The 26,953-nt window shown below is 44.7% G+C and overlaps 1 protein-coding gene across 5 annotated transcripts in view; it reads left to right on the forward strand.

The window, feature by feature from the left end:
* Dpp6 (dipeptidyl peptidase like 6) overlaps nucleotides 1-26,953 on the forward strand; it is an 863,175-nt gene that overhangs the window by 437,193 nt on the left and 399,029 nt on the right. The window contains exon 1 of one of the 5 annotated variants that reach the window (XM_004860346.4): nucleotides 6,139-6,590. The exons of the other annotated variants lie outside the window; for them this stretch is intronic. Within the exon in view, the coding sequence (XP_004860403.2) occupies nucleotides 6,534-6,590 (57 nt within the window). The 5' untranslated portion in view covers nucleotides 6,139-6,533. Of the gene's footprint in view, nucleotides 1-6,138; nucleotides 6,591-26,953 lie in introns of those variants that run through there. 5 annotated transcript variants of the gene reach the window in all.

The following is a 26,953-nucleotide window of genomic DNA, read 5'->3' on the forward strand; positions in this document are numbered from 1 at the left end:
CATTTAACCCTGACACTGTTCTCCAAGCCACTGAGACCTGGACCCTACATTGTTTACTCAGCTGGTGAGCTAAAGCACTTCCCATTTGCTCACAATAAATTATTCTGGCCTAAAGCTCCTTCCTTTAAGTGAAAGACAAAGCTTCATCATATGTAGCCTCTACTGTGGAGGAACCATGAAGGAGCCAGGACACCAGGCAGAGGGGTGACACTGTAAGGGACATGAAAAGTGTGATGGGAAAACGATGAGGCAAGAGTCAGGCCTATGGGGGCTGTGCGTAGAAGGTTACATTTGAGTTGAGTATTGAAGGATTCGTAGGAGCTTGCCACGACAAAGAAGTTGGGCACAGAGCTGGTGTTAAAGGCCATGGTAGGAAGGTGGGATTTTATAAACACTCTGATAAACACTTTTGTTTTCATAGTGGCTTCCTGGAGAAACTGCTACATGTTTTCTACTACTTCCTTGTATCTTCAGTGTTGAGTAGCCCATTTAAATGTCATTTGCACAAATCCCCAAAGCCAAATCAGATGCATTCCACAAAGTTAGGCAACAGGGACTGTATTGACTGAGCCTTCACTGGGAATTTCCTGCTTGCATTTGCTCATTGATTTATTGTGTGTTGGAAATGAAGCAGAAAGGCTGGGGGACCTCATACCTAAGATGCTCTCCTGTGTTGTTTATGGACACTCCTCTGGGCTTCAATCCTCTTGGTGAACATGAGGAGTAGTCTAGGAAGCAACTCCTCTGGGACATCTTTCCTGAAATGCCCTTGAACCCAACTCGGCCATCGAAACCCCTGGGCTACCCCAAAACATGTGTCCCCAAACAGCATGAGAGCTGGTACCAAAAAAGGGCTGATTGAACAGGCCCAGACCCATCAGCAAGGGGCATTAAAAATCATAAACATGACATCTGTCACGATGCTAGTGCCAAGGTCATCTGGCAGCATGAGGAGCGCAAGGATGTGTGAACAGTGTTGTGGCATCAATGGCTGACCACCCAGGCACCATGGACCCCTGCTCTTCCCATGTGCCCAAAAGGGTAAGATGGCTCAGAGCCAGGCAGGAGAAGCAGAGCATGAGGGAAATTACACTGCTTTGGGCTGAAACATGGAAATTTTACAGCACAGTTCCCACAATAGTATCACGCCATTAATATCCCACTTGGTTCCCTCTCAGGTCGAATGGAAACTGCCATCCAAAAGCTGGGGTGTAGAGCTGGATGTGAGTGGATTTCAAACCCATTTGCAAAATAGTATGCTTTAGACAGTTATCAATGCGGGCATATCTATCTGGACTCACAAGATGAAATTCTGAGCTGGAAGGCCATTTAGGAAACACCTCATCTAAAGAGTGTAGCATGGTGCAGGGGAATGGGAGTCAGACTTACGCCAGGAGCTGTGTGATCTGGGGCAGCCATGTACCCCTCTGAGCCCCTCTTATCTTATGCATAGATGATGAGTGACAACAGCTGCTTCCTAGTGTTGCTGTGAGGGTTACACAGGACAGGACCAGTGGTGATATGTTTTATGTTGACTTCCTCTACCTCACTTATGTGCAGGAACTGAGATTTGGAGAAGCAGGTTCATAGCACCTGGTCACATGGTCCAAGCAAGGAGACCCCCCCCTTTTTCCTTCATTCTTTCCTTTCTTGCTTGCTCTATTCCTCCCTTTCTTCCTACCCACCTCCTTTTCCTTTTTATCTGCCTTTCCTCTACCTACCATCAGCATACATTATAGTATGCTTGCCAAGTACCTTTTATTTGTATTTTTGCAAAATGCATATCTTATATGAATGCATTTTTTTTCTTAAACGGCCTGACATCTCAGAATTCCACCTTGTGAGTCCAGGTTGACATGCCAGGGTTGATAATTAACTGTCGAAACACATGCTTTGTGTGCATATGCATTTACTTATATATATTTATAGTTTTTTACTTTCTCCCTTAAGCACTGGACTTCCAGTCCATCCATACTCTCTGTGTGCACAGAATCTGTGGCTTTTAAGGGCAGCTAGGTGTTGCCTGGTATGTGGCCCTGCTCTGGTACACACACTTGCCCATGAGGATGGACACCCGGTGGCTTCTGCCCCCCATTCCCTTGCATCCGAGGCATGACCAAAGGCACAGATTACAGGTTTCCCTCTCCTACTAGCCTGTAGGTGCAACTGCAGATTTGCTGACCTTATGCACAAAGCAAGCAACTCACCTGTCATAGTGTCTCAGTGAACAGACAGCCTTGGTGCCCCAGGCAGCTAGGCACCTTAGCTCAGGCCAAGCCCGGGGTGGTGGGACCCCAGCAACAGTCATAGCCTCAGCTGTGACACCATAGTGGTGCTGGCTCATCTCCTACGGGTTGTAGAAAGTAAGGGAAGTGCCCTTCAGGAAAAAGAGTGCTGAACCCTTAGCATGTGATATGTAATGGAAGATGCCACATTACTTACTTACTCAGACAGATGTCTGGGAGCACTTCTTGGCAGTTGGTGAGGGTTTGGCAAACCATTTGAACCTTTTCAGGATTTCCTAAATCAGCGCTAGACGCAGAGCACTTGGCACAAGAGCAGGTGGCCTTGTTACTGCTGTCATCTTCTTTGAGGCAGTCAGCACACCATCCCCTTCCCTAAGTATAGGCGGTGGCAGTTCCCCATTCCTGGGACAGGGCCCTGGGAGAGGATCCATCATGTTACCTGCCTGGCCTGACTGTATTCACCCAAGCGCCAAGGAACTCTGTGGGGTGTGAACAAAAAATTCAGTGGATGTTTAAATTTTAAAACTTTTATTATAGTGAAAGACGCACTGCTATTCATCCCCCTCAGAATACTTCTCCTCATTTTCAGCAACTTATTCCATGATTCTTACCACTTTCTGCAGCAGTTCTGGAGGTCTTTCCTGAATGTCTTTAGCTGCGCTCTCATGACTGCTTTGATGTCCTCAACTGGACCAAAAGGTTTCCCTTTCATGGTCATTTTGACTTTGGGGAAGAGCCAGAATTTGCACAGGGTGCCAGATCTGATGAAGAAGGTGGATGAAGACACAGTATCATGCTTTTATGAGGCTGCCTTTCTGTTGGATGGCACTCAGCAAGCAGCAGTTGCTGTATTTTTATCAGACCACCTAAAGATACCCAGAAAACAGAACTTCCAGAAGTGGTCCATAAAGTGGCAAGAACGATGGGTTAAGTGTATTGTAAGGGGGGGAGTGTGTATAAGGGGAAGGATTGATTGGGATTAATGGCAATGTGTCTTTTACTGTAATGACTTTTTACATTCCCTGTGTGTTTCAATCATACCTCATAGTTACATTTATACATGCTGCTTTTCAGAAACTTAGCTATATGTTCTTTTCCTTTCATCTGCACAACCCTGGGGGAAATGTGTCCTATATTTGCCCACTGTGAACTTATCCCCTGATGAATGGCTCTTGGATGATGCTGCTGATAGCACACAAGAAAGAACACAGAGTCTGACCTCAAGGAGAGGAATCTTCAGACCTCTTGGCCTGGGAAGATAAACTGAAGTACAGAATATGCCCTTTGGAGGAACACTGACTAATTTTAAAATATGACTAAAAAGCGATCCTTTTTTAATTTAACTGTGGGAATAAGACTTCTTTAGGATTTACCCTGTTAATTGGTTTTTAACCATACAGACAGTTACAGCTTCATTTACTACAGGCTCAGTACTGTTGAGCAGATCTCTAGAACTTGTTCATCTTGCAGAATTGAGACCTTGTGCCTGTTCAGTGGCAACCCACCCCCGCCCCCGCTTGTGGCCACCAGCGCATCACTCTCTGCCCTACTGCTTCCCAGAGTAGCACCTGCAAGAACACCACCTACAAGGACAGGATTTCTCCTCTCTGCCTGGCTTACTACACTTAGCACAATATCCTCCAGCTGGATGTAAGGCATACAGAAGGCAGGACTTCCTGGCCCTTTGCCTTTCTGAGCAGTCAGAGTCAAGTGTGCAGAAAAGCTGGGGACCTGAGGCCTGAAAGTCCCAGGGAAAGGCTGCGGGTGGGACCATCTGGCCAGGCCTCCGGAAGTGACTCTCAGACATTCCCACCTTGTGGCTGATGACAGAGTTGATGCGTGTAGGGTGTGGCGAGCCCAGGGACAGGGCTTGGCCGGGCAGACTCTGATGAGCTCTGAGCCCTGGAGGACCTCCCTTGGAAGTGCCATACATGATCTCACAAATGTGGCAGATTTTGCATTAGATCTGGATTTACTTTGTGTGAAATAATATTTTAAGCTTTTTACTGAGGAGTAAAAGGGGAGGGGCTTTCTTATATCCCCTACCATGGACAGCTGAGCATCCTGGGTTTAGATCAAGATCCTAGGAACTTGGCGGAGACAATCTGCACCCCCTTCACACCTTCACCCCTCTGTCTGGGGCTGTCCCTGCTCTTGTATACCAGTCCCCTGCCTCAAGGAGCCAGAAGTGGATCTTTTCAGAGCTGTCAGCAGATGGCAGCCCCAGATGTGACCCAGCCTGGGTTTCTAAACTGAAGAGGAATCTCAGGGACTGAGCAGTCCTGAGACCCAATAAGGTAGACAGCGTAGGAACACTGGAGCTGCTGATTCCCAGGAGCTATGTTTCCGTGTGAGGGGCTGGGGTGGCTCACCTTGCCATCCAGCCCTCCTTTTCCAGTCTCTGCCCCCTCTGCTCCTGGACCTCAGTGGCAGGCTTTCTAGTGATCTCATGCCACAGTGGCTTCCAGGGCCAGAGATGAGACCAGGTTGTCCCCAGGCACCTTTCTCATATAAGATAGAGATTTGTGAAGCCCCAAGAGCTGCCACTGTGGCCTGGCACCTGCTCTTCAGCCAGCACTGATAACCTCTTGGGTTCCAGGTATCCTAGCAGGCAGGCCACGGAGATGAGCAAGCCAGGACCCACACCCCTGCTGGAACCCTAACCCCCTGAGTCTCCAGTCCTGCAAGAAGTCAAACCCAATCTAGCCAGAGTGAAACACAAGCCTTCCCAGGGTGGCAGGGGTTTTGCATGGCATTTTCTTTCTTATATCTTGGCCACACCGTGTGAGCTACCAGCTGTCCATCCAGACCTCTGAGAACCTGTGCCAAGTAAACACTCAGAGCGGAATTAAGTGCAGGCTGTGGCGGAGGTGGCAGCCCCTCTGCTATGATTTCCATCCATCAGTAACCTCCAAAGACAGACACAATGTCTCAGATTGTGCCAAGTTCTCTGATTTTGTAACGTGATGGGCCTGGGGGGCACTGGTATGGAGCTGAGCCACGGGAAGGCTTCTCTTAAGCACCTGTTAAGCGGACACACATCTATTTCACTTCTCTTTTCAGAACTACACTAGGCTTCATACAGGTGCAAAGAACATACCAATCAATTCAGGCCCTAGCCTGAAGGACTCATCAGTGAGAGTACTTATTAGTAACTGTATGCAGATGGCCAGGCTGTCCCCAGTCAGTGAATGCCTGTCACTAAGAGAGGTTCCAGGGAAGGAGCTAGAGGGGTCCTGGGCATCCCGCCCCAGTCTCTGGAGGACTAGCAGACAGTCCTACTTGCAGCTAATGGGCTGATGCTGCTTTCCCTGGAGTTCCCCACATATATATCTCACTCACTAACCTGTGCTCAGGTGCCAGCAATGGAGCCCAGGAGGGCAGGAGCCCCCAGTCACTTGCTGCCTGCTCACTCCTCTAGCGCAGGGTGCAGCAGGCTCACCACCCAGGCTGGGTTCTTCTCCTTTCCTCTTTTTCAGTCAGAAGACACCTTAAGGTCCTGATCGAATTTCTTAGAAACATATAGATTCACTGACTAAAGATGGAACCTAAGTTTTCTGAATTGTCAGGAAAATAAAGACCAAGATTGCAACAGCCCACGCTCCTGCAAAACCCACTGGGCACGAGGAAAGCCTGTCTTAGGGGAGGGGGGCACCGACCCAGGGCTTCCCAAATGCACCTCGCAATGCAATTTGCAGCGGGAACGACAAAGGCCGCCCCCACCCCCGCCACTCTGTGCTGATGCCCTGGTGTGTGTTGGGGACTAGCACATGGGCTCAGCCTCCTGGGCACACGTGGGGCCAAGGCTTCAGGTGCGTGGGCACGTGTTCTCGGCCAGCCGGCAACCCCCGCACGGTCCCCTCAGCTGTCCCCCGCCCCACCAGAGCGCGGCCCGAGCATGCGCCATGCACGGCCAGGAGGCGGCAGGAGGCAGCGCGCCTCACTGGGGCCCTTCCCGCAACCAGCCACCGGCTGCCCGTTGCTAAGCAGTTATTGTTTCTGTGGCGATTGCAGAGGCTGTTGCTAATTGGAGAAGCCCCGCGAAGCAGCAGAGGCATCTTTCCGCTTCGTATCCTCTCTGCTCTTGGCATTGCAAGAGCAAACTAGGCTGGTCCACCCCTGCGCCCTCCCCCACGAGCCCCAAAATAGCCCTGCGATCGGAAGTATGGACTAGCCTTGCACTCCGCTTCCTCTCCCTGCTGTTCTGAGGCTGGTGGCTCCAAACTCACTGTCAGAGCCCACCTGGCCCTACGGTGGCCACGAGCACCCTGGACAGAGGGACAGACCATGACCACTGCCAAGGAGTCCAGCGCCTCGGGGAAATCCGTGCAACAGCAGGAGCAGGTAATGCCTGGTGTGTGTGTGTGTGTGTGTGTGTGTGCGCGCGCGTGTGTGTTCCTTGGATGCTTTGGTGTTTGCTATAGCTGTGGCCCCCTGCCTGGACCACCAAGCTCTGCGGCTGGGTGTCAGCTCTTCCGCCATCCTCACTCGTGTTTTTAAAGGATGCCCTGGCCTTATCAATAGGACAGAATGCCTTTGGCAAGGTAAACTTGAGTGGGTGCCTATGCACAAAGGCCTCTGTCTTCATAACTCCCTCATTTCTCCAGTGCTGGTTGTGAACATTTCCAACTACTTTGTAATTTGGGAGAAGAAGGGCATGCCAAAAAAATTTTTTTAAAAAAGCTTTTGCTGAAGCTGCAACAGGACTTTGTTGTCACACTAAGACAAGTAGAAGGGGAAGGGATGGGATGGGTCTAGGACTTGGCATTCCCTTCCCTTGCCCCAGCCGGTCTCTTACAAGCATCCCTGCGAAGAATGGGCACTCTGAAATGTTCCTGGCAGACAGTGCAGAGTCTGCCTGCTAGAGGTGCCCACTGAGGACCAAGTGAGCTGGCTGGACAGGTGGGAAAGGCCGCCAGTTGTGTGAGGGGGACCTGGTGCAGAGAGGACACCTCTGATCTGGGGGGCCCACCATCTGCAGGGCTGGGAAGTGAGGGTGGGAAGTGAGGGTGAATCTGCAGGCCAGCTCAGCACTCCTGGAGACACTGTAATTCCCCGCTTAGCAGATTGGAAGGGCTCTTGTCTGTTAATCGCTGCTCAGTTCACCTCGGGCAGATCATTAAAATAGATCCTAGGAGACACCACTAGATTTGCAGAGCAGTTTGCCCGAGCCTGGTAAATCAACAGCATAAGCTGATTTCCCTTCTGTGTTTTAGGGTTGTTATTAGGTTGTTTTGGTTAGGACCAGGGCAAAGAAGGGAGACCTCTCTAGAGTTCAAGGAAGCAGAGCCTCTTTCGGGACATTGCATGACAGAATCCCACATCAACTCTTCAGAGAAGACAGGAAAACAACTTCAGATCTGCATTTAGTGAAAGCTCCAACTGGGAGTCATTACCCCACAGTCAATGTTTCAATAAAAAGCAACCATCTTATTATATCATCATCACCTAAAGACTTTAAATACAATCTTATTTCATCTGGGAAGAAGATTTGTAAATATGGAAATCTTAAAATTATTTATATTAAACTTAAGAGTTTGTACAAGGATTAATGATCAGTATAGCTTGATAGGTTCAGAATAGACGAACCAAACCCTCTTTTAAGAATTCTGCAGGATATTTGCTAAGTAAAGAAATATTTTCACCTACATTAGCATCTTGTAACTGAATGGGTCTCCTTTTATTACACTTCTCTGCCCTCACTGGGTATGAAATAAATGTTGGCAGGGCTTACAGGCTTGAGCTAGGGATTGAGTAGCCTTCCTGACCAGGGGAAGGAGGTAATAATTATAAAAAGAGCACATTGCTATTCATGGATCTAAACCCAGGGATCAGGAGCACACAGCCCCATCTGTATTATGGAAAAGAAGTACCAGGAATTTTCCTCCTATTTTGCCTGATACTTTAGGATGCAGAAGTGTGGCAGTGGTTAATTAGGGCGTGGATTTGGAGGACTGTGAACCCTTGATTTGATTCTATACCTCCTGATCTCTGGAAATTGCCTGTCCTTGACCTGCCTCTGTTGTGGAAGACATAAGCTGGTCCAGACTGCAGTCCCGAGGCAGTGTGGCTCCAGACAGCGGGTGGGACATCCAGAGGCAGCTGTCCTAGTCACATGCAGCTGAGAAGTCCTTTCCCTCCATTCTCAAGTGGCATCTTCTCATCCCTGAACAATCTGAGTTCACCCTTTGAAGTCCACAAAGAGAGGGCTGGCAGCAGGCTAGGGTAGGAGAGCCGTATCCGTATCATGTGTATGTATATCTATGTCTATTTATATATCTGTATGTATATCTGTATGTATCTATACACACTACACACACACACACCACACACACATACACACAGCTTTAGACAATCTTGGCTAAAATCTTAACTGCCTAAAATGGAACAACTAGAATACTAAAATACAATTCCTAAAGGCTGTGTCTTATTCCTTCATCACAGCAGTTGTCCAAAAGCACTAACCTGTTCTGTGTGTTTAGATGCATAGCCCTGGAAGGGTTCCCTGCTTTTCTATTTCCTTTTCTTCCTGGTTGCTGATGGAGCTTTGGGGACAGCCCTGTGCCTAGGCTGATGGAATTCACAGGAAAACCCTGACAGAAGGATGTTTGGATGTTTTAGGAGGCGGATGGAGGATTCCTGGTTTGTAGTTTGGCTCATGGTTTAAGCTGGGGTTATTTAATGGGATTAATTCAATGGCCATCTCCAACCCCCCAAGTGCTGTTTCTATGAAAAACTCAGGGCCAGTGGCACCTCACATGGGTAGGCACTCACCTAGGGCCCATGTTCACCATGGCCTGATGCCTGGCCCCACTGTTCTTAGGCAGCATGTGGTCACTGTATGGACAACCTTTCTTCTCAGCAAGCCAGCTGAGGTGTTATTGTTCCTCGCCTGGCTTGGTCTTTGAGAGTCAAGGCAAAGGGTGAAGTCAAGGCTGGGGTGGTAGGAAGACATACTTGTACGCTGAGGATCCGCACAAATTAATGAGAAAAGTTGAGAAAATATATAAAACCTATTATTTTGCCCTTGGTTAGAAATGGCTGTGTTTTTTTTTCAAAGTTGGATAGAAAAATATAAAAAATAGATGGATATGTGGAGAGTTTTCTTTGGTTTTGTTTCTAAAGGAGACTGCGTAAATATATCAAAATAAAAAGGAGAATAGATTTCTAGATGATCTCTGTCTCTCTCCTTCTCTCTCTCTCTCTCTCTCTCTCGATGCTAAAATTTATTTTTAAATGCAGTTTTAACAGCCCGTGATATTTGGGAATAATATATATTTTAACCTGATGAATTGATTTCCCCATTGGCCCTGAAGCCAGTTTGTGGATGAGGACACTGGGACTTCTTGGTGACAGGTTATCGCCTAGCAGGCTTTAACTCCACTACCCTTGACCCCCGGACACAGAACAAGCCAGGGGAAGCAGCAGGAGAAACTGAGGGCCCTTTCCTTCAGATTTACCGTGTTCTTTCTCAGAGACTAAACCTTTTCTTCAAGAACCCAATTCAGGGATTTTTCCACTTAGACTAAAAAAGTACAAATTTGCTTTAGCATATGCTTGCCCCACTTCAAATGATTTAAAATTGGAAAGCAGGGATCAGTAACGCTATTGAATATGAAAAGACAGACAAATTCAGGAATTTTCCAATGAGCCATAAGATGTTCTTGCTCAACTCTTAAGCAAGGACATGTTTTTAGTGGCGTATACTATGTTTGTATATGTAAGTGTGTGGCTGTGTATGCACACACAGATACACATGTACATAGGAACACACACTTAACACACATGTACACACACTCATTTGGAAGTAGCCTATGTTGTATTTGCTAATTTGGATCCTCTGCCAGATGTTGATTTGAATTACAACTTTAAGTGCCTTATACCTGGAAATCCACTGTTAGAATCGTACCCTGCAACATGAGCATGATTTTTTGTTGCTTCTTAGTTTCCTGAAAGCAGGATACATCCTCATACCCCCTGCTGTGTCTGTTCACCTCTTAAATTGCAGACACCAGGATCTAGTATTGACTGATAGGTTAAGTTATTTGTCTAGACATTCTTAATGCTATTGCAGAAGAATTGTTTGAAATGAATAAAATTTTATAAGCAACATATTCAATAGAGAGGCCATCAAAATGCGGGCAGTTTAGCACTCTGAGAGGTCAGGTGATGTCCTGACGTGCACAGGTAATAGACCAGGAAGAGGACCCCTGCCTTGCCCTGTGTCCCTTGCCTTTCAATGTGTTGCTTCTTGCAATAGTGTGATTTAATACAAGCGAGCATCTGGCTTGGACCATCCTGAGATTTAAATTTTTTTGACCTGTTAAAGGAAAAGCCTGTGAGGCTTCTGCCTTTAAGGTGAGATGGCATCAGACAGAAAGAAAAAGAACAAGTTGAAGGAGACTCAGAAAAATGAGACTCGCCTGTGAGAAGTGCAGACATGATGTGTTGATGTCATGGCAGGAAATGTAGTCCTTTCGAAATTCAGAAACAGGGCCTTGGCTACGGCTACTGTACTCCTGTAGACTAAGTTCCACTCTGTGCCTGATCTCAACTATCTCAGGCTCTAGATAAAAACAAAGCCTGAAGGAATAGGGTAAGGAATGGGAGCGCCAGGTTTCTGGAGGCATTTCCAGACACAGCTCAGACTTAGGAACTTGCAGAATGAGGAGAAGGAGGGCTGCACTTGGGCTGCAAAGCAGGGTATATGTGAAAGATTTCAGGGGAGACTCAGAAGTTGTGGGCATCCTAGACAGGGAGAGCACAGGACAAAAGCACCATGCCTGGGAGACTGGAGTGTGTCATGATGCAGAAAGATGACAGGGAGGAAGGAAGGTAGCTGCATCTCTGAGGAGGGTGTGTCACCAACAGAGGGAGCAACGTAGCAACAAAGTGAAGGACTAGCTTGAAGCCATAGTGACCTCTAGTCTGGTGTCCTATTGGTGATTCCCAATCTTCTGGGATCCATGTCACATCGTCTTTTAAACAAGCTAACCACCAAGTGTCACTTGGTACACTACATGAAAGACTAGACAACGCTGGGGTTTGGGGGAGGGACAGAGGTACGCAGCTTAGCTGTTAATATAGCCCCAGCTGAAAGTGATGGGAAGCATCTTTGTTTTCGTTCTTAAAAATGCTCCAGATGATGTGCTGAATGTGTTTTACTCCACTGTGCTGACATCCCCACCCTCATTTCCAGTATTGCAGGTACCAGGAGTGCCATTAGCCAGGACCTTCAGTTGCACACAAGAAAAGCAGGGGGACCTTGAGAGTTGGAGGATGCTCTCCATTGAGCTTCACAAAAACACCTCTAGTCCTGGTGTGATGGAATCATTCAGATGCTAATCGCTTGTAGGCCTAGGAGCCATCCAGTTTCTGCCTACTGAGAAATTGTGGCATCATTCTATCAATATGAACGCGGGCCTTCACTAAGGGACCAGGCTCTGCAGGAGACACCATTCACCCTGGCCTTGCTGGGAGAGTGCGATGGCTGACCTATAGTTCTGAAAGTGCAGGAAGAGACTACAATTTATGGGAGAAGTGGCTCTATGCACACCTTTAGAGCTCAGTGGCTGTCAGATGTCCTTGCTTTGGGAGGACCCAGCAGGTGGAGGCTGTGCGTTCAAGTCACAGCCAGGGTATGGAGAGACAGAACGCACATCACTGGCTTTGTTTCAAGTTCATTTCAGGTCTGGCTACCTGTGGTCTTCATGTCAGTTGGAGTAGAAGCTAAGCTCTGTCCTGTGTGGTGTGACTTAACACCTGGCCGGAATCCTCAGGGCTTCTTGACTGTCCCAGGGAAGGTGAGCCTTGGAGAAGTCTCAATATGGAGCCCAGAGAAAGAGCTCAATCCAGCAAGTTCACTCTGTCTCCTTCTGTCTCTGTGTGTCCTCAACTTTTCAGGATCTTTTTGCTGTGGTCCTTTCATCCTCCGGACACTCAGCTTATTTGAGAGTCTGCTCACACTCAACTCTTTGTGTTCAAACTCATCTACCTGGGTCTTGCTAAATGACTGAGGCAAATTCAGTCATTATGAACAATGCATCAAGTGGTGTAACACATTACAATCACAGAGAACATGTCAAGTTTATAGTAGCCTCTGAGGCTGAAACCCAGAGGAATTACTGATGGTTCTGATTTTAGGCACAAAGTTACAGCAGAGCCATTGGAAGAAATGATAAGGTATTTAATCAGAATCATTGACAAAAAATTAAGTGGAGGTCTCAGGGAGTGCAGTCTTGGCTCTCCTTAAATCGTCTGTGGGTATGAGCATCCTGTAAAGACCATTTGCAGTCTGGACTTGTCTGGCAAGTACGATGTAATGGAACCTTTTCCTGTTTTCTCTTCCTAATCCAGGAGACTTGATGGTAGTAGAGTTGAAATCTGTAGCCACCCTTCTTAGGAAATCTTGCCATAAGTACAAACATGAAGTCTGAGCTGAGGAACCTCCTCGGTTTTTATCATCTGTTTTTAGAAGTGGCAGCAAGAATGCCATGGCATTCTAAACGCGGTAGCCCACCCATGGCTTCCCCAAGCACATCACTGATATACTAAAGTCTGGCAAATAGAATTGGCAGTGATAATTTATATATTATTCCTTTGCTGGAACCTGATCAATTTTTTATGAGATTTAACTTCTGCTGCTAGAATTTAAGAAAAACTGCCTTCCTCAGTCGGAAAACTCCTGAGACTCTAACCATCATTTCAAGTTGCTGCAATGTTAATCTGGAACATAGGCTTCTTAAAAACATCTGTGTGCACTGCTTTGTGTATGGAAGGGGAGGCAGAGCAGGGACATATGTTTGCAGATGAGAGAAAGGGGCAAACTATAGAGGAGGAGGCTCTTTCTCAACACTCTCGTAGTCAAATTCTGCTTCCCGCCGTGCTGTCCTGATTCCTCTTGAAGATAATGGGTATTCATTCTCTTAAAAGGATTGACTGGACCATCTAAATATGTTACTCACAGCAAGATGTCACGTCCAAACCAAAAGACCCTAGCCACAGCCCTATTTGTTTTTCTTTTAGAAACCTATAGGCAGCAGAGGTGGTCTGGAATGGAAGTAATGTATGTCTTGAAATGAGTGGAAAACGTTTGTGGTTTTTTTATTTTAAAAAAGGTAGTTTTTCTTATAATTTGAAGTTGTTACAGTATTCACACTGGGAATTTAAAAATGATGACACTGCCTCTGTATCTCAGATCTGGTCCCTGAGAGAGGGAGAGAGGTAAACATATTTTAATCTTGATAGCCTGCCTAATGCCCTATCCACTCACTAGACAGATGTCACTCTGGAGGAAGGTTTTTATTGTGCTAAGTTGGTAACACAGGAAGAAGAGAACCAAAGTAGGGGGGATGGAAGCTGGGCAGGAGTGGCTCAAAGTCAGGAGAAAGAATTTCCTGCTGTGTGTGGCCTCATCTGAAGGGCACTGGAATGAGCTGCTTGGGAAAGAAAGCATGGAGGCGATTCAGGGAATAAGGGAACTGGAAGCAATTGTCCGGAAGTGTTTGGGGGGTGGAAAAGGCTAGGAAGTGTGCAGAATAAAGCAGCAAGGGATTAGCACAGGTCTAGAAAAGAGGGGAGCCTGCCTCAAAGGACAGGAATTTGGGAAATCTATAAAGAGTGACTTGGGCATAAAGAGATCTTTTTGTGAGTGTGATTAACCTAGACATGTCTTGATGAATGACAAAGAGTGCTGACAAGTTTCTGGCTTTCGAAAAGCTAAAACACTTGTGACTTCACTAATAAAATCAAGTTTACCTAGAAGTGGCAAGGCATTTTAAGACATTATGGAATAAGTAGTATTTTTTGAAATAGCCCAAGAAAGGTATCTTTAGGAAAACTCAAGGCAATTAGAATTGTTGGCTGGGATTTTGATAAACAAAACAAGCACTCCATTCTTCCAACATCAAGTTATATAGTAGATGATTAAACAATGAGATTGGCAAGTAACACAAAGCCTTCATGTCTCAAAACTCCCCGTAATGCATTTCATTAATTCTGCCTCCTTGTCACAACGGCTGGAGAAGGATAATTCCTCCTTTGTCTTTCTAGGAGCCCTTTTTGAGGGGAGCTGGAGGCACAGATGTCCCCAACTCCTGATCCCAGGTCTTCCACCTGCTACTGAGGCACCTGGGGCAAATTTGGGCTGGGTTCATGTCTGGAAAATAATAATGAGCCCATGGATCACAGTTGTTTTGGAAAAAAAATACGTATGCACAGAGTTAGCATGGAGATTTCAATCTCCTTGCTTAATGGCCACTGACAGTGTGTGTTGACACAGGAATGATATTTGAGTGGATCTTCTTATTTCCAGCATTTGGAAAGAGCTTGTGTGTTCATTCTAAGGTGGGTTGCTTTATAAAATCATTCATGTCCAACCTGCAACTCACCCTTTTATTGTCATCATTTTTTTTGTTTGCTTGTTTTATTTTAGCAAAAAGAAGTTGTCTTGGGCCACATATAAACTGTATAAGGTAGTTAATGCACACAAGTAACAAAACTTTCTTTAAAAAATATTTTCATTATAACATTTTAAAAGCAGGTGGGCAAAATGGATGTCCAGGTCACAGTTTGTACACACCAGATTGCCCAGTGATTTTGAACTTTTGACTCAGTAACTGAAATCCTTTTCCAAAAGGCAAAAAGCCAAGCCTGGCACAGGAAGGAGGAGATTGCACTTCCTGGGGCTCTGGAGACCCAGCCCCAGGCAACAGAGCTGCACACTCACACACACCTAATTCAACAGTCTAATATACACTGGTAAAAATAAAACTCAGAGAAGCTGAGTAAGTTACCAAAATCACATAGCAGGCAAATTGCAGATTCAAAAGATAAACCATTTTTTAAAATTTTTTGCTCTAAATCAAGCAATCATGAGTGAGACATAGTAAAAAAAATATACTCTAAAAAGATTAAAACAAAAACTGAAATTAACTGGATGATGCAAAGGAACTTAAGGATAAAGATGGGTGAGAACTCCCTATCTGGAGATCAACTAAGGAAAGTCAACTACTCCAAGCCCCTCTGAGCTTCTGGTTCTGTCTTCACTTTTCCAGGGAGACACAGCTAATTTTTCTTTTTATTGTGCCAGCCCTGGGTGCATTAGGTGGTTCATGGCAACTATTCATATTCAAGTAATTAGTAATTTAATGAGCTGCTTTTCCAACAAGGAAAAAATGAGGGTGTAACAATTGCTTATCTCCCCAAATGTTAAAAGTAAGCAATGATTAATACATTATGCATGCTTTGGAAGGATACAGTAGGTAATTTTCAGTCTCATCTTTCACTTGAATAACCTCCTTGGTAGTAGTTGTACAGCAGGGGTGAGGAATTGAGGGTGGAAGGGAGGGAGAGGAGCCCCAGATTCACCTGCATACACTGGGGCTTTGGTGTAGCAGGGTTACAGATGTTGAAACATCTGGACTTCCATTTCTTCACAAACTTAAAAGGAACCCAAAAAGTATATGGATCAATAACTATGGAGCATGGATCCCTTTTGAGGAGGATCTGATAAAAGCCATGAATCTGTTCACCAGAGACATTCCCATAACCTGTCACATCCGTTCATTCCCTTCCTTAGATCCTAGGGGAGTGGAAACCTCATCTTCCTGTGGTCTACCAACAAGATAGCACAGTCTTAAGACACAACAGAAGAAATGTTCTGAAACCCTATGCAGATACTAACCAAAATGCCGGGGGTAGGAACTCAGCACACAGGAGGTCCAGGATTGGGGAGAACAGTCAGGGAGACAGGGATAGGGTACCCCAAAAGTGGTAGACAATGGATCTGTGAGCCGTGTCAGGTGATGCTAGGCTAAAGGAATGTGACTACATGGCGAAGAGGAGCTAAGGTGTGTCTGGATGACATCTTCAATTCATATTTGAGCGGTGGCTGAAAAGTCTCTAAAAGTCAACATTAGGAATCTGTGAATTTGTGTCTCTAGATGGCAGCCATAGCAGAAGGGCAGGACAGACTTCAACGGTGGTTGACCTGCCAGCCCCAGGGGGTTCCAGAAGAACTGTGACCTCAGCCTGGATTGCTGTGCTCCGCCCCTTGAGCAGGAGGAGGTGTTTACAAAGGGAACCCTCTATTGACGATTTCATGACTTTGCTATGGTGCCCATTTCACCTTTTTTGATGTATAGCTCTGAGCTCTGGAGGACACAAACCACCCCATGTTGCCAACACCAACTGCCATGCACAATGCCAGACCAACCCTGTGTGCTAATTGGGTTGGTGGCCAAATGTACGGTATCTTCCTCTCTAAATCTCCTCCACTGAATGATCCCCAAAGTCAAGAGCCTGTGGTTTTATTCATGTATTCAACAAATGAATCATTACACAAATCAGTCAAATGTCCAGATCAGATCCCTTTGAGTGCTCAGCTCCTCTCAGCTTCACTGGTGCTGGAAGCCTCACTGCCTACCTTCCTCCCCCAACTCGGCCCTCTTCTTCCTCCTGAAGTCACTTCTCCACTGGCTGCTTGCCTCAGATGCTGGGGATGCTGTTTAATCTTGCTATGGCTCCCAGTCGTAATATCTACTCCTGTGCCAACTGTGCTGATGAACAAGACAATGTACAAAGGTAAATGGAGAAGCAGTCAGTAGCAGCCATCATCTGGCATCTGGCTGATCTTCTGATTTGAGGAGTCCAAGTGCCAGGAAAGAAGAAATCAAGGCTGTGGACCAGGGAGTGAAGCCTCCTGGAACATTTGTCCTGGTTTCCTCTGCTCACACTAGGTTCGTGGGGAAGTTTGATGAACTTTTTAGTGCAGCAGTATAGACTAGGGGGATTTCAGATGGCAGGGTCACAGCTTTCACATGGGCAACAGGGTGAGGAGCTTTCTTACAAAGAAAGAGAGGAATTAGTGAAATTGTGGGGTCGTCTAAAACCGGCTTTCAATTATACAGGCCTGAGTTCGGACGCCCCATGTGACACCTCTAGCCAGGTGCCTGTTTCCACAATGAGCAAATGCTCCACTCACAACCTGCAGTCTCACAATACCTGGGAAGCAGTAATCTAATGCTGATTGAGCTGGGTCAGGGTTCTGACTGTGCCCCACCCCCACCCCACTGCAGGCCTCAGTACAAGCTGCCAGAGGAAGCAACTGCTTCCTATAAATGTGTTTGTTGCCCTGGATGCAGTAGCTTGATTGTGCTTAACTGCTGCTGTGCTTGCAATTGGACTATTAATAAGCTGCAGTGAAGCAATTAGCCTGCAGTTTGTGACTACTGAATTTGTTCGTGTGCATAGCTGAATGCTTATGCCCAGGTATTTGAATCATAGCTGTGGTTTATTAGTTGTTAAAACACATTTGCACCTTAGATGCTTACTTACCTTTCTCAGAAGTGATGCTGCTATGAACCCAACATTGTCAGATGACTAATTTATATAACATTGTGTGCAAGACAGATTCTGTATTTTATATGTATTAAAGCCTCACACAGAGGCCAAGTTTGAGATGGCTAATTTTAGATTCTGAAGAATTATGGTTCCTGTAATGAATGGAAATGATTAGAATTTCTCTATTAGTGTGTTTTCATTTGGTAATATCTCTGCTGAAAATTTCAGATTTATATAATTGTGTTGTCTTTGCTTGAATAAGAAAATTATACTTAAAGTAACTGACAGCGCTTGAGTCCAAGAAAACGCTAAAGAAAATGAAATTCAGTGTGCACAGAGTAGTTGGCTGTGCATTTTTGGACTTCATGGTGGCTTGCCAAAAGTGTTCTCAACAAGTGGATAGCAAGGAAAGGAAATACAAGACTTATGTGTGTAAGAAACACAAAATGTCTTTTAAGTCTGGAGCAGTTTTTAGGCTGATCCAATGTCTTTAGTTTAGGGATTATACCAAGAATTTAGATAAACATCAGATTTAAAACTTCCAAATTCTGAGGGCTCCTAGGGCAGAGAAGCTTAGCCGGTCCTAGCACCCGGAAGGAAGCTCCCCTGCCTCCATCCCAGGCTCCTCAGGCAGAGAAGCTCAGCCTGTCACAGCACCCGGAAGGAAGCTCCCCACCTCCATCCCAGGCTCCTAGGACAGAGAAGCTGAGCCAGTCCCAGAACCCAGAAGGAAGCTCCCACGCTGCCATCCCAAGCTCCTAGGGCAGAGAAGGTGAGCTGGGTGGGCGCCAGAAGCACTCCCCCCACCATGGAAATGAGAAAACACATAAACAAGCCTCAAAAACAGACTTGCAGATTACCTACAGCAACCCCAAAGGGAAACGAGATGGAACAATCTGATACTCAACCACCTGGACTCTCTGAACTGGCAACAAAAGAGGATCTGGGAAAAATGAAATCAGAAATAATTACTCAGATAACAGCAAAGATTTTGCTCATGGTGCAAGACATTAGTAATAAATCTAGAGAGGACACAGATAAAAAAATAGAGGATCTGAGGAACATGATGGAATCCCAAGATAGGAAACAAATGGAATCCATAAAACAGATACAAACAGATTTCCAAGAGATTAAAAACTCCATCGAAAGTCTGTGCAGCAGAATGAACCAATGTGAGGATAGAATTTCAGATATAGAAGATAAGATTGCAATTAGTGAGGAGGAAAAGAAAAATTGCTTTAAAATTGTAAGGCAACATGAAAAATCAATCCAGCAGCTGCTAGATGATGCAAAGAAGAATAACATAAGACTGATTGGAATCAATGAAGAAACAGGAGAGAGTGCAGATGACATAAAAAAACTCTTCACAGAAGTGATGGCAGAAAAATTCCCAAGGAGGAGAAAAGAACTTGACATACAGATAAGTGAGACATATAGGACTCCAGCTAGCCTTAATCAAAAAAAATCTACACATAGGGATGTAATAGTTAGGATTCCAGAAATCCAACAGAAGAACAAAATTCTACAAGCAGTGAGAGAAAAGAAACAAATCACATACAAAGGAAAGCCCATCAGAATCACAGCAGACTTCTCAATGCAAACCCTCAAGGCAAGAAGAGCTTGGAGTGATGTATTTCAAGCCCTAAAGCCAAACAGCCTCCAGCCCAGATTGATGGACCCTGCAGAACTGTCTTTCAAAATTGGTGGAGAAATAAGATACTTTCATGATAAAGAGCACCTCAGGAACTTCATGAATACCAAACCGGCACTCCAAAAAATTTTAGACAATACCCTAGGAAAAGACAATGAGGATCACAACCCCAGGAAACCCAGCAGAATGAATCCATTGGGTGTGACAAATTAAATGCAAAGGGGGAGAATCCAACAAAAATAAAAAGTCATGACAAGGCTTTTAAAACTTTTAACTTCATCTCCCTAATGAGTGTATAATTCAGTCTTATTATTGTACTGATTAGTATTTTCCTGATTCTAGAATTGCACACCATTCCTTGTGCTATACTGGTTATTTTTCATCTTCTTATGTCTACATTTTAATTGGGTTGTCTATTAAGGAGCTCTAAGAGTTCTTTATATATTCTGGTCATAGGTTATATGCATTGTAAATATAGTCTGTTTAAGGACTACTTTTCATTTCAATGATGTCATTTAAAGTTCTAAATTTTGATGGAATCTCATTTATCATTTTTTTTCTTTTAGACATCATGTCTTTTGTATCCTAGATAGTTCTTGCCTACCCTGAATTCATAAATATTTTCCCTTATAATTTCTTCTTAAAGCTTCATACTTTTAGGCTTTCTTATTTAGGTTCATAGATCCCTTCAAGTTATTTTCATGTATGGAAATAAAGGGTTGAGGTTAATTTTTTATATACGGATACCAGGTGTTCTAGTGCTGTTTGCTGAAAACACTATCTCTTCCTTGGCCCTTGAATTGAGTTTATAGTCTATAAAATGCTAATGTTAAATAATCTTTCAAAACTCAGTGGAGCATATATGTGTAGTTCTATTTCTAGATGCTCTGTTTTATTCAAATGATCTATATGTCTTTCCTTACACCAATACTGCCTTGATTACTGTAGCTTTAGAAGAAGTCTTAAAATTAGGTACTAAACGTCTTCCAACACCGTTTTTGTTTTTGTTTTTAACTTTTCTAGGTCCTTTGTACTCCTACATAACTTTTAAATTTCAATATCCAATTCTTCATTTATAGCAAGTATACACAGACCTGAATTTTTATATATACCTTGTGTTTTCTAATCCTGCTAAACTCAAGTACAGTTCTAGAGTCTCCTAGAGATTTCTTAGTATTTTCTCTGTAGATGATCATTTCATCTACATATAAAGATTTTGCTTCTGCCTTGCCAATCTTATCCTAGTTGTGTCATTTTATTGCCAGACTACTTTGGTGGGGCCTAGGTTTCAAAGTTTAATGGACAGATAAAGAGTAAGCATATCTGCCCTTGTTCCCCACCTTAAGGAGAAAGCATTGTATCTTCTCCATTCATATAAGGTGTTCTTGCTGGATGTATGGAGTACATGTCTTTAATCTGTTGAGAAGTTTCTGTTCTACTTCTAGTCTCCTGATAGCTTCTACCATGAACAGCTGTAGAATTTAGTCCAATACTTTTTCTCCAACTAGTGACAGGATCATATGGCTTTTTCCTTTCCTCTGTTAAAATGATGACTTTTGGGGGTGGATCTTCCAATGCTGAACCAACACTGCCATCCCCATAACAAAACCACTTTCTACATACTGCCAGATCTGACTTCTAATAGTTTGTTTTGTTAAACAAATTTCTATCTGTGTTCATACTTTTTTCTTTTATTATCTTTATCGAGTTTTAAGATTAGCTCAATATTGATTTCCTAAAATGAGGGGAGAAGTGTTCCTTCTTTTTTCTGCTTTAATTGTTTGATATAATTTATCAGTTAAAATGTATACGAGCCTGCTGTTGTCATATAGGTAGGTTTTTAAGCTAGAAATATACTTTCTTTAAAAGGTGCTATTCAAATTTTATATTTCCTCCAGAGTGAGTTTCATTAATTTGTCTTCCAAGGTACTTCTTAGAAGTTGTCAAATTTATTTCAGAAAAGATTTTTGTAATATGCTTTCTATATCCTTTTTTTTTTTTTTGGTACTGGGGATCGAACTCGGGTCCTTGTGCTTGCGCAGCAGGTGGCAAAACCACTGAGCTAAATCCCCGGCCCTCTATATCCTTTTAAATTCTGTAAAATCTGTGGTAATATCTCCTAGATCTTAATATTGTAATTTAAAAAATGTATAACTGATATTGTGTAACAGGAAGAAAAGGTCTAAAAGAGCAGGGTAATTGGGAGGGGTAGGGGAAGGAAAAAAGGGAAAGGAAAAAATATGAGAAGAGGAAAAAACTGGAAACAAGGTCTTTGCAAATAAGGAAGGGTGGAGGGGGTGAAGGGAGGGCAAGGGAAGAGGAAAAAATAAGAACCAAGATACTCATGTAATGGTACAAGATCCCAATGATGAATGTAACTGTATTTTATACCTAAAATGTACCAATAAAGTTAATGGGGAGAAAAAAAAACCTTCCAAATTCTTTATGTAAGCTTTACTCTTTGGGAACATCTTTACTTCTAGCCTCAAATCACATATTTGATGGCATTGAAACCATTCACAGTGATCATATGAGAAATTTGGGGATGAAAACTTACCAAAGTACACATCAGTTGTTTCCCTGTCAATCACACTGTCCCTGGTCCTCTCCACCACTCCTCCACCCATCCCCACCAAGACCAAAGAGCCAAGCACCACTTCTCTGAAGGTCCTTTGCAAACAATGCGTGCATTGATAAACTTCTCTGGAAAGATAAGTCCCCTGACTGGTAGCTACCCAGAGAGTTGTAAACTCTCCAGTTCAGGTCCACACCAGCATAACCAGAATTCGAGGACAGAGGTGGACTTTCACCTGCAAGTTGGGAATGGAAGGGCAGAGTTCTATCCTTTGCTACTGAGGATGTATTATTTTATTTGTTCTTAGGCTCAGTGAGTAGTGTGCAGTAACCACGCAATACCAGCTGTCCCAGTCATCTGCATGAGCATGTTTGTTGGAGAAGAAGTGGTGTGAATGTGTCTGACCATTTGTGGAATGCTGTCTTGGAGGTGAGGATGGGCCATGAGAAGCATGTGCACACCCGCCTGTGTGCATGTGGATCCTCCCAGCATGCCTTCCTCCACCCTTCTGAGAGGGTTACCTGTCCTGTAGTGCTGGATGGTCCCAAGGCTAGCAGCAGCAGGAGTAAACCACTATGTCCAGGGAAGCATGCAAACCAAGGATGTCTACATGCAAGCCTGGGAATCCCAGCCCCATGAATTTGCCCAGCCGCCTTACTGATTTTATAAAGCAAAAACTTCACCTGACAGTTACTTATTCATATAAAAAAGAATATTTTGATACAAGAATTAAAAGACAGCAATAACTTTCGTCCATCAAATGTTTGACCCCAATGCTAATTAAATCTTTATTTCCAAAGACAAGGTTAAAACTCCCAAGTTTTCCCTCCATAATTTTAACATCTAGTCAACTAGTAATACTGCTTTATATTTATAGGATGCTTGGCACAGTGACAATACAAATGCACTAGGAGCTACTGATGTGCTCTAATTTACAAGATGTTGGTAACCGTAGCCACATTAAAATAAATGAAACAGATGGGATGAATTTTGTATTTTATTTAATCCAATATATCTAAAGTCTGATTCTGACAGAAACAAATATTAAAAATTCTTAATGAAATTTTGATGTTCTCTTTTTTTCACACAATCTTTGTAACCACACCTGAGTCATACATCCATAGTCCTCCTCGATTTAGGCTCCACGAGTGCCCAGTGCTGGAAGTACTTGTGGGGCTCATGTCTAGAGGTGTGGACAGCAGCTCTATGTCGTGCTTGGCTTGGCATGGATCTCTCATACCTTCTAATCCCCGCAATTCCACATTATAGTGAAGGATGTGCCTCCAGGCGGTAGGAACTATATCCCAAATCCATATGAGGGAGAGAAGAGTCAGCCAGCTGGGTTTCTGTTTGAACTGACATTGGCCAATGTAGTAATTTTCCAGAATTTCAAAGAAGGTAACAATGGTTAGTTCTTGATAAATACTCAGAGAACTTCTTGAGCAAAAGGCAGTATTCACTGAATACAAATATTCACTGAGCATCCACTAGGTGTTCAGTAGGCTTCTAGGCACAAAGCTCTGGAAAAATAAGGATATAAATGCTGAGTGAGCTTGTACTGTGTATTGGCTTAGCTGTGTTAGAAGAATTTGTACCTGTGCCTAGATTAGCGTTCAGCAAGGATGCATAATTTTAGAAAACCTGCTTTCCTTCTCCCTTTCTTGAAATTCAACTGTTTTATATTCATTTTTCTTGGTGATGTATCCTTGTGATATGTCATAATTACACTCACCTTGGGGAATTGGTATACACATACCACATACATTACATCTTATTACTTCCTCTGCCCCCTCCTTCTCCAGATCCCCTTCCCAGCCCACACATTTGGCCTTTCTGTTTCCTATCCTCTCTCTACCCTCCTTAAGGTGGCCCCAGCTCTAGGAGGAGGAGGCCACGGCCAGGTGGAGTTGAGGAAGTTGGGAGAGGCATGGGGAACACTGTGCCTGCTCTGGCTGGTTACTTCTTTCTAGCTGCTCTTTGGGGATCAGTGAGGATCAGAAACAGGAACTGGCTACTAAGCAGCTTCCCTCCCTTCAGAGGGAAGTGGACTTGAAAAGTTCCTGTCCTATCATGATAAGGATATGTGTATGTTTGTGCGAAAAAGGCATTTGATGTGGAAAAGCTTGTTTTCCCATCTTCTTCCTACTTGGACAAAATAAGCCTCACCCATAGACTCGTACTTCTGACCTGCACCCCATCCTTGTTAAAGTTGACCCTTTAACAAGCCACTATGTATGCAGAAGTATCAACAACCACAGGAAGACTGTTTTCCTTCCATCTAAAGCTTTGTGCCAAGTGCTGCTCTGTGCCACCAACCAAGTCCTGCTTGATCATCCATTTCCTGCTGTGTTCAGCAGTACTGAAGATTCCAGAAAGCATGGCACCTGCCCTAGCCTTGGGGAATGTGGGGCTGTCCTGTGGGGAGGGATGTGTGAACTGGATTCATGAAGCCACAGTGGCACTGGGTAAAACAGGAAAATCCCCAGCTGTTAAACCTCTTAGCTCCCAGGGTACTTGGCAAGACAGTGACAATTGGAAGGTGTTGTATCCAAGTGGGGTGCCTAGGCACTCAATGTGTCATCTCTCATCTTCAAGATGTGTGAACCCTAAAACACATTACAGTAGCCGAACACACCTACTTCCAAGCCTGGTGCCTACATCCCATGACTGTGAAGTTATCAGCCTAGTTTCAAAAGACACACACATTGTCAAATCAGATATCATATGGATCTTCTCCTTGAAACCTAAACATTCATGTCTTTCTGCTCGGAGACAGCCAGGCCCTGTTATCTCTGCTCAGGAGAAAATAAATGGAATGATGAAGACAATGCAAATCCAAATGAGCTGCCATTCCATGAACATCTTAAAAAAATGTACAATCCCATTTAATCATGAAGGGCTATTGTAAGCTTGACAATAAAGCTGGAAGGATATTGCTTCCTTCCCAAGATCTGCTTTCCCAAGATGCCTCAAACGTGGGAGGCTCTTTGGAGTTTATGTCTAGTTCTTGAATTGGCACAGTGGCCTAAAGCTACAAGCCTGTCTTCTGTTTTAAAAGGAGAAAAGAAAAGCTTGCCTGCATAGAAGGCTGCAGAAGATGAAGCTGGAAATAAAGTGAATATTCAGGGATTGGGTGCGTGTGTGGAATCTGACCTGGGAGGCGTCCGGCCCTCCTTTGTAGCAAGCTCTGACCTTGGTGACAGTTGACTTCATGGAGTCACACAAAATGTGTGCTCACTGCTGAGGCACGCGTGCTGCATGGGTCCCCAGCTGTGCAGGCTTAGAGATGTGTTTGCTGTCCCTTGTTTGTGCCAATAGGAGCATCTGTCTTGGGGGACCTCCGAGAATCACATCACACTTGTCTTGGGCAGTCACAACATTCACAGACTTTGACATCACCCCCCTTTTCTCTGTCGACCGTAGACATATTACTTTCATTTTCCTAGAATTTTTGTAATAGTTTGGTGTCCCCCTTGTAGTTGATGTCTGTGAGTTTATGTTTTTATCTGAGCCGGTTGAAGTTTGAAACACAGTGGTACCTCGGCGCTTGTTGATTGGTTCTGGGAGATGGGAGTAGTACCAAAATCAGTGAGTACCGAATGAGTCGTTCCAGCTGGAAAGGGTATCAAGTCATAAGGCAAGCAACACGGATGAGTTCTACCTTGCATGTAGAGTACCAAACAAATGATGGGTACCAGGCAAAACTTCATCAAAATGGATCAGGTGCTAAATTCAAAGCAGTCGAATTCCAAGGTATGACTACAGATAAAACTCATCTGATGTCATTGTACTGAAGACCTGGCAGGCTTGGTATTGGGGAAAGTTGATGATATCACACAGATGTAAACTTTCACAACAGGTAGATACCTATCACACACACATACGCATGCACACATCTTTCCTATTGACAGTTAAAAGGTGTGAGGCTGGAGGAGAAACTGAGTGCCTGGACCATTTCTTGAATCAGAACCAAGTCTTGAACAGAGGGAAAAGTAGGTGGAATTCTGCCAAAGTAGAGTATATTTCATGACCATTCAAGCCATGCCTGCTGGGTCAATTTTGGCACAATCCTTCCTGCGCACATTTATCTTCCACACACACTGTGAGGGATCTGGGATGGGCAGCCTGTGCCTGGCCTGGCCATGCAGTGCACTTTGCCCTCTCTGATCATGAAACTCCTCAGAGTGTTGTCTACCCTCTTAGTGCAGGCCCCGCATGATGCTGGCAGGACTGTACTTGCCCTGCCTACATTTCATTGGGCCACGGCAGAACTGAGCTTCAACGTGTCTCTTCTCACCACAGACTTCCTAGGACACAATCCCCTCCCCAGATGCTGTCGTGCAGAACCCCTGGTTGCCCTGCCACTCTGCTTAATCGTATCCCCCCCTACCCCTGGCCATTGTACCAGGCTGCTGTGCCCCACACCAGGTTCATGAGAGTTGCCTGCTCTGATGGGCACTTCTTCACCAAGGCAGGCAGTGGTGGCTTTTGTGAATGTCCTGAATATGAGCATGGCTTGGAAACTACAGGCTGTTGGACACATGAGCTTTGGTTGGTCCTCACACATTCTTAGGGTGGGACCAGTGACCTCCCTTTATTTCCCCAGGAGGAAATGGAAGCCAGGAAGGGAGGAAGTTGTCCTGGCCCACAGGTGGGCCCCTTTGTTTTGCATACTCTGTTTTCACTGCTGCTCTGTGTCCCTGTCCTTCCAGCTGAGTAGGAATTCAGGGCCTGGATTGCAAGCCGTCGTTTTTAAGGCATCACCTCACAAGGAGAAGCCTCTGGCTCTCCGAGATAGTCCAGGCTGGCCCACCATCCTGACCCAGACGCCCAGGGCTGTTCCCAGCACTTATTCCTACCTTCCTTTCACATACAGACAGGCTCTCCTTGCTTTGTTTCCTTCGATCTCTTTACAAGGGGCTCTGGGAATCACTTTCACAATTGAGAGGAGTTCAGCTGCAGCCTCACTTCTGTGCTGCAAATTCATTCCTGAAGAAATAAAGCCGGTGTTTCTGGACTACGTGTTTCTTGATTAGGTGTTTAGTCCCAAGATTCAGAGAGTGAAGTGGTTGGTCCCATTTGCTTTGTGTTTTTTAGAAACCAAAGATTTGGAGGAGGTTTTTGTGATCTGTTGAAAAC

The sequence above is a fragment of the Heterocephalus glaber genome, unplaced genomic scaffold (genome assembly GCF_053883595.1).
Source record: "Heterocephalus glaber isolate CG9 unplaced genomic scaffold, H.glaber_assembly_v1.0 deba00000818, whole genome shotgun sequence".
Taxonomy (NCBI): domain Eukaryota; kingdom Metazoa; phylum Chordata; class Mammalia; order Rodentia; family Bathyergidae; genus Heterocephalus; species Heterocephalus glaber.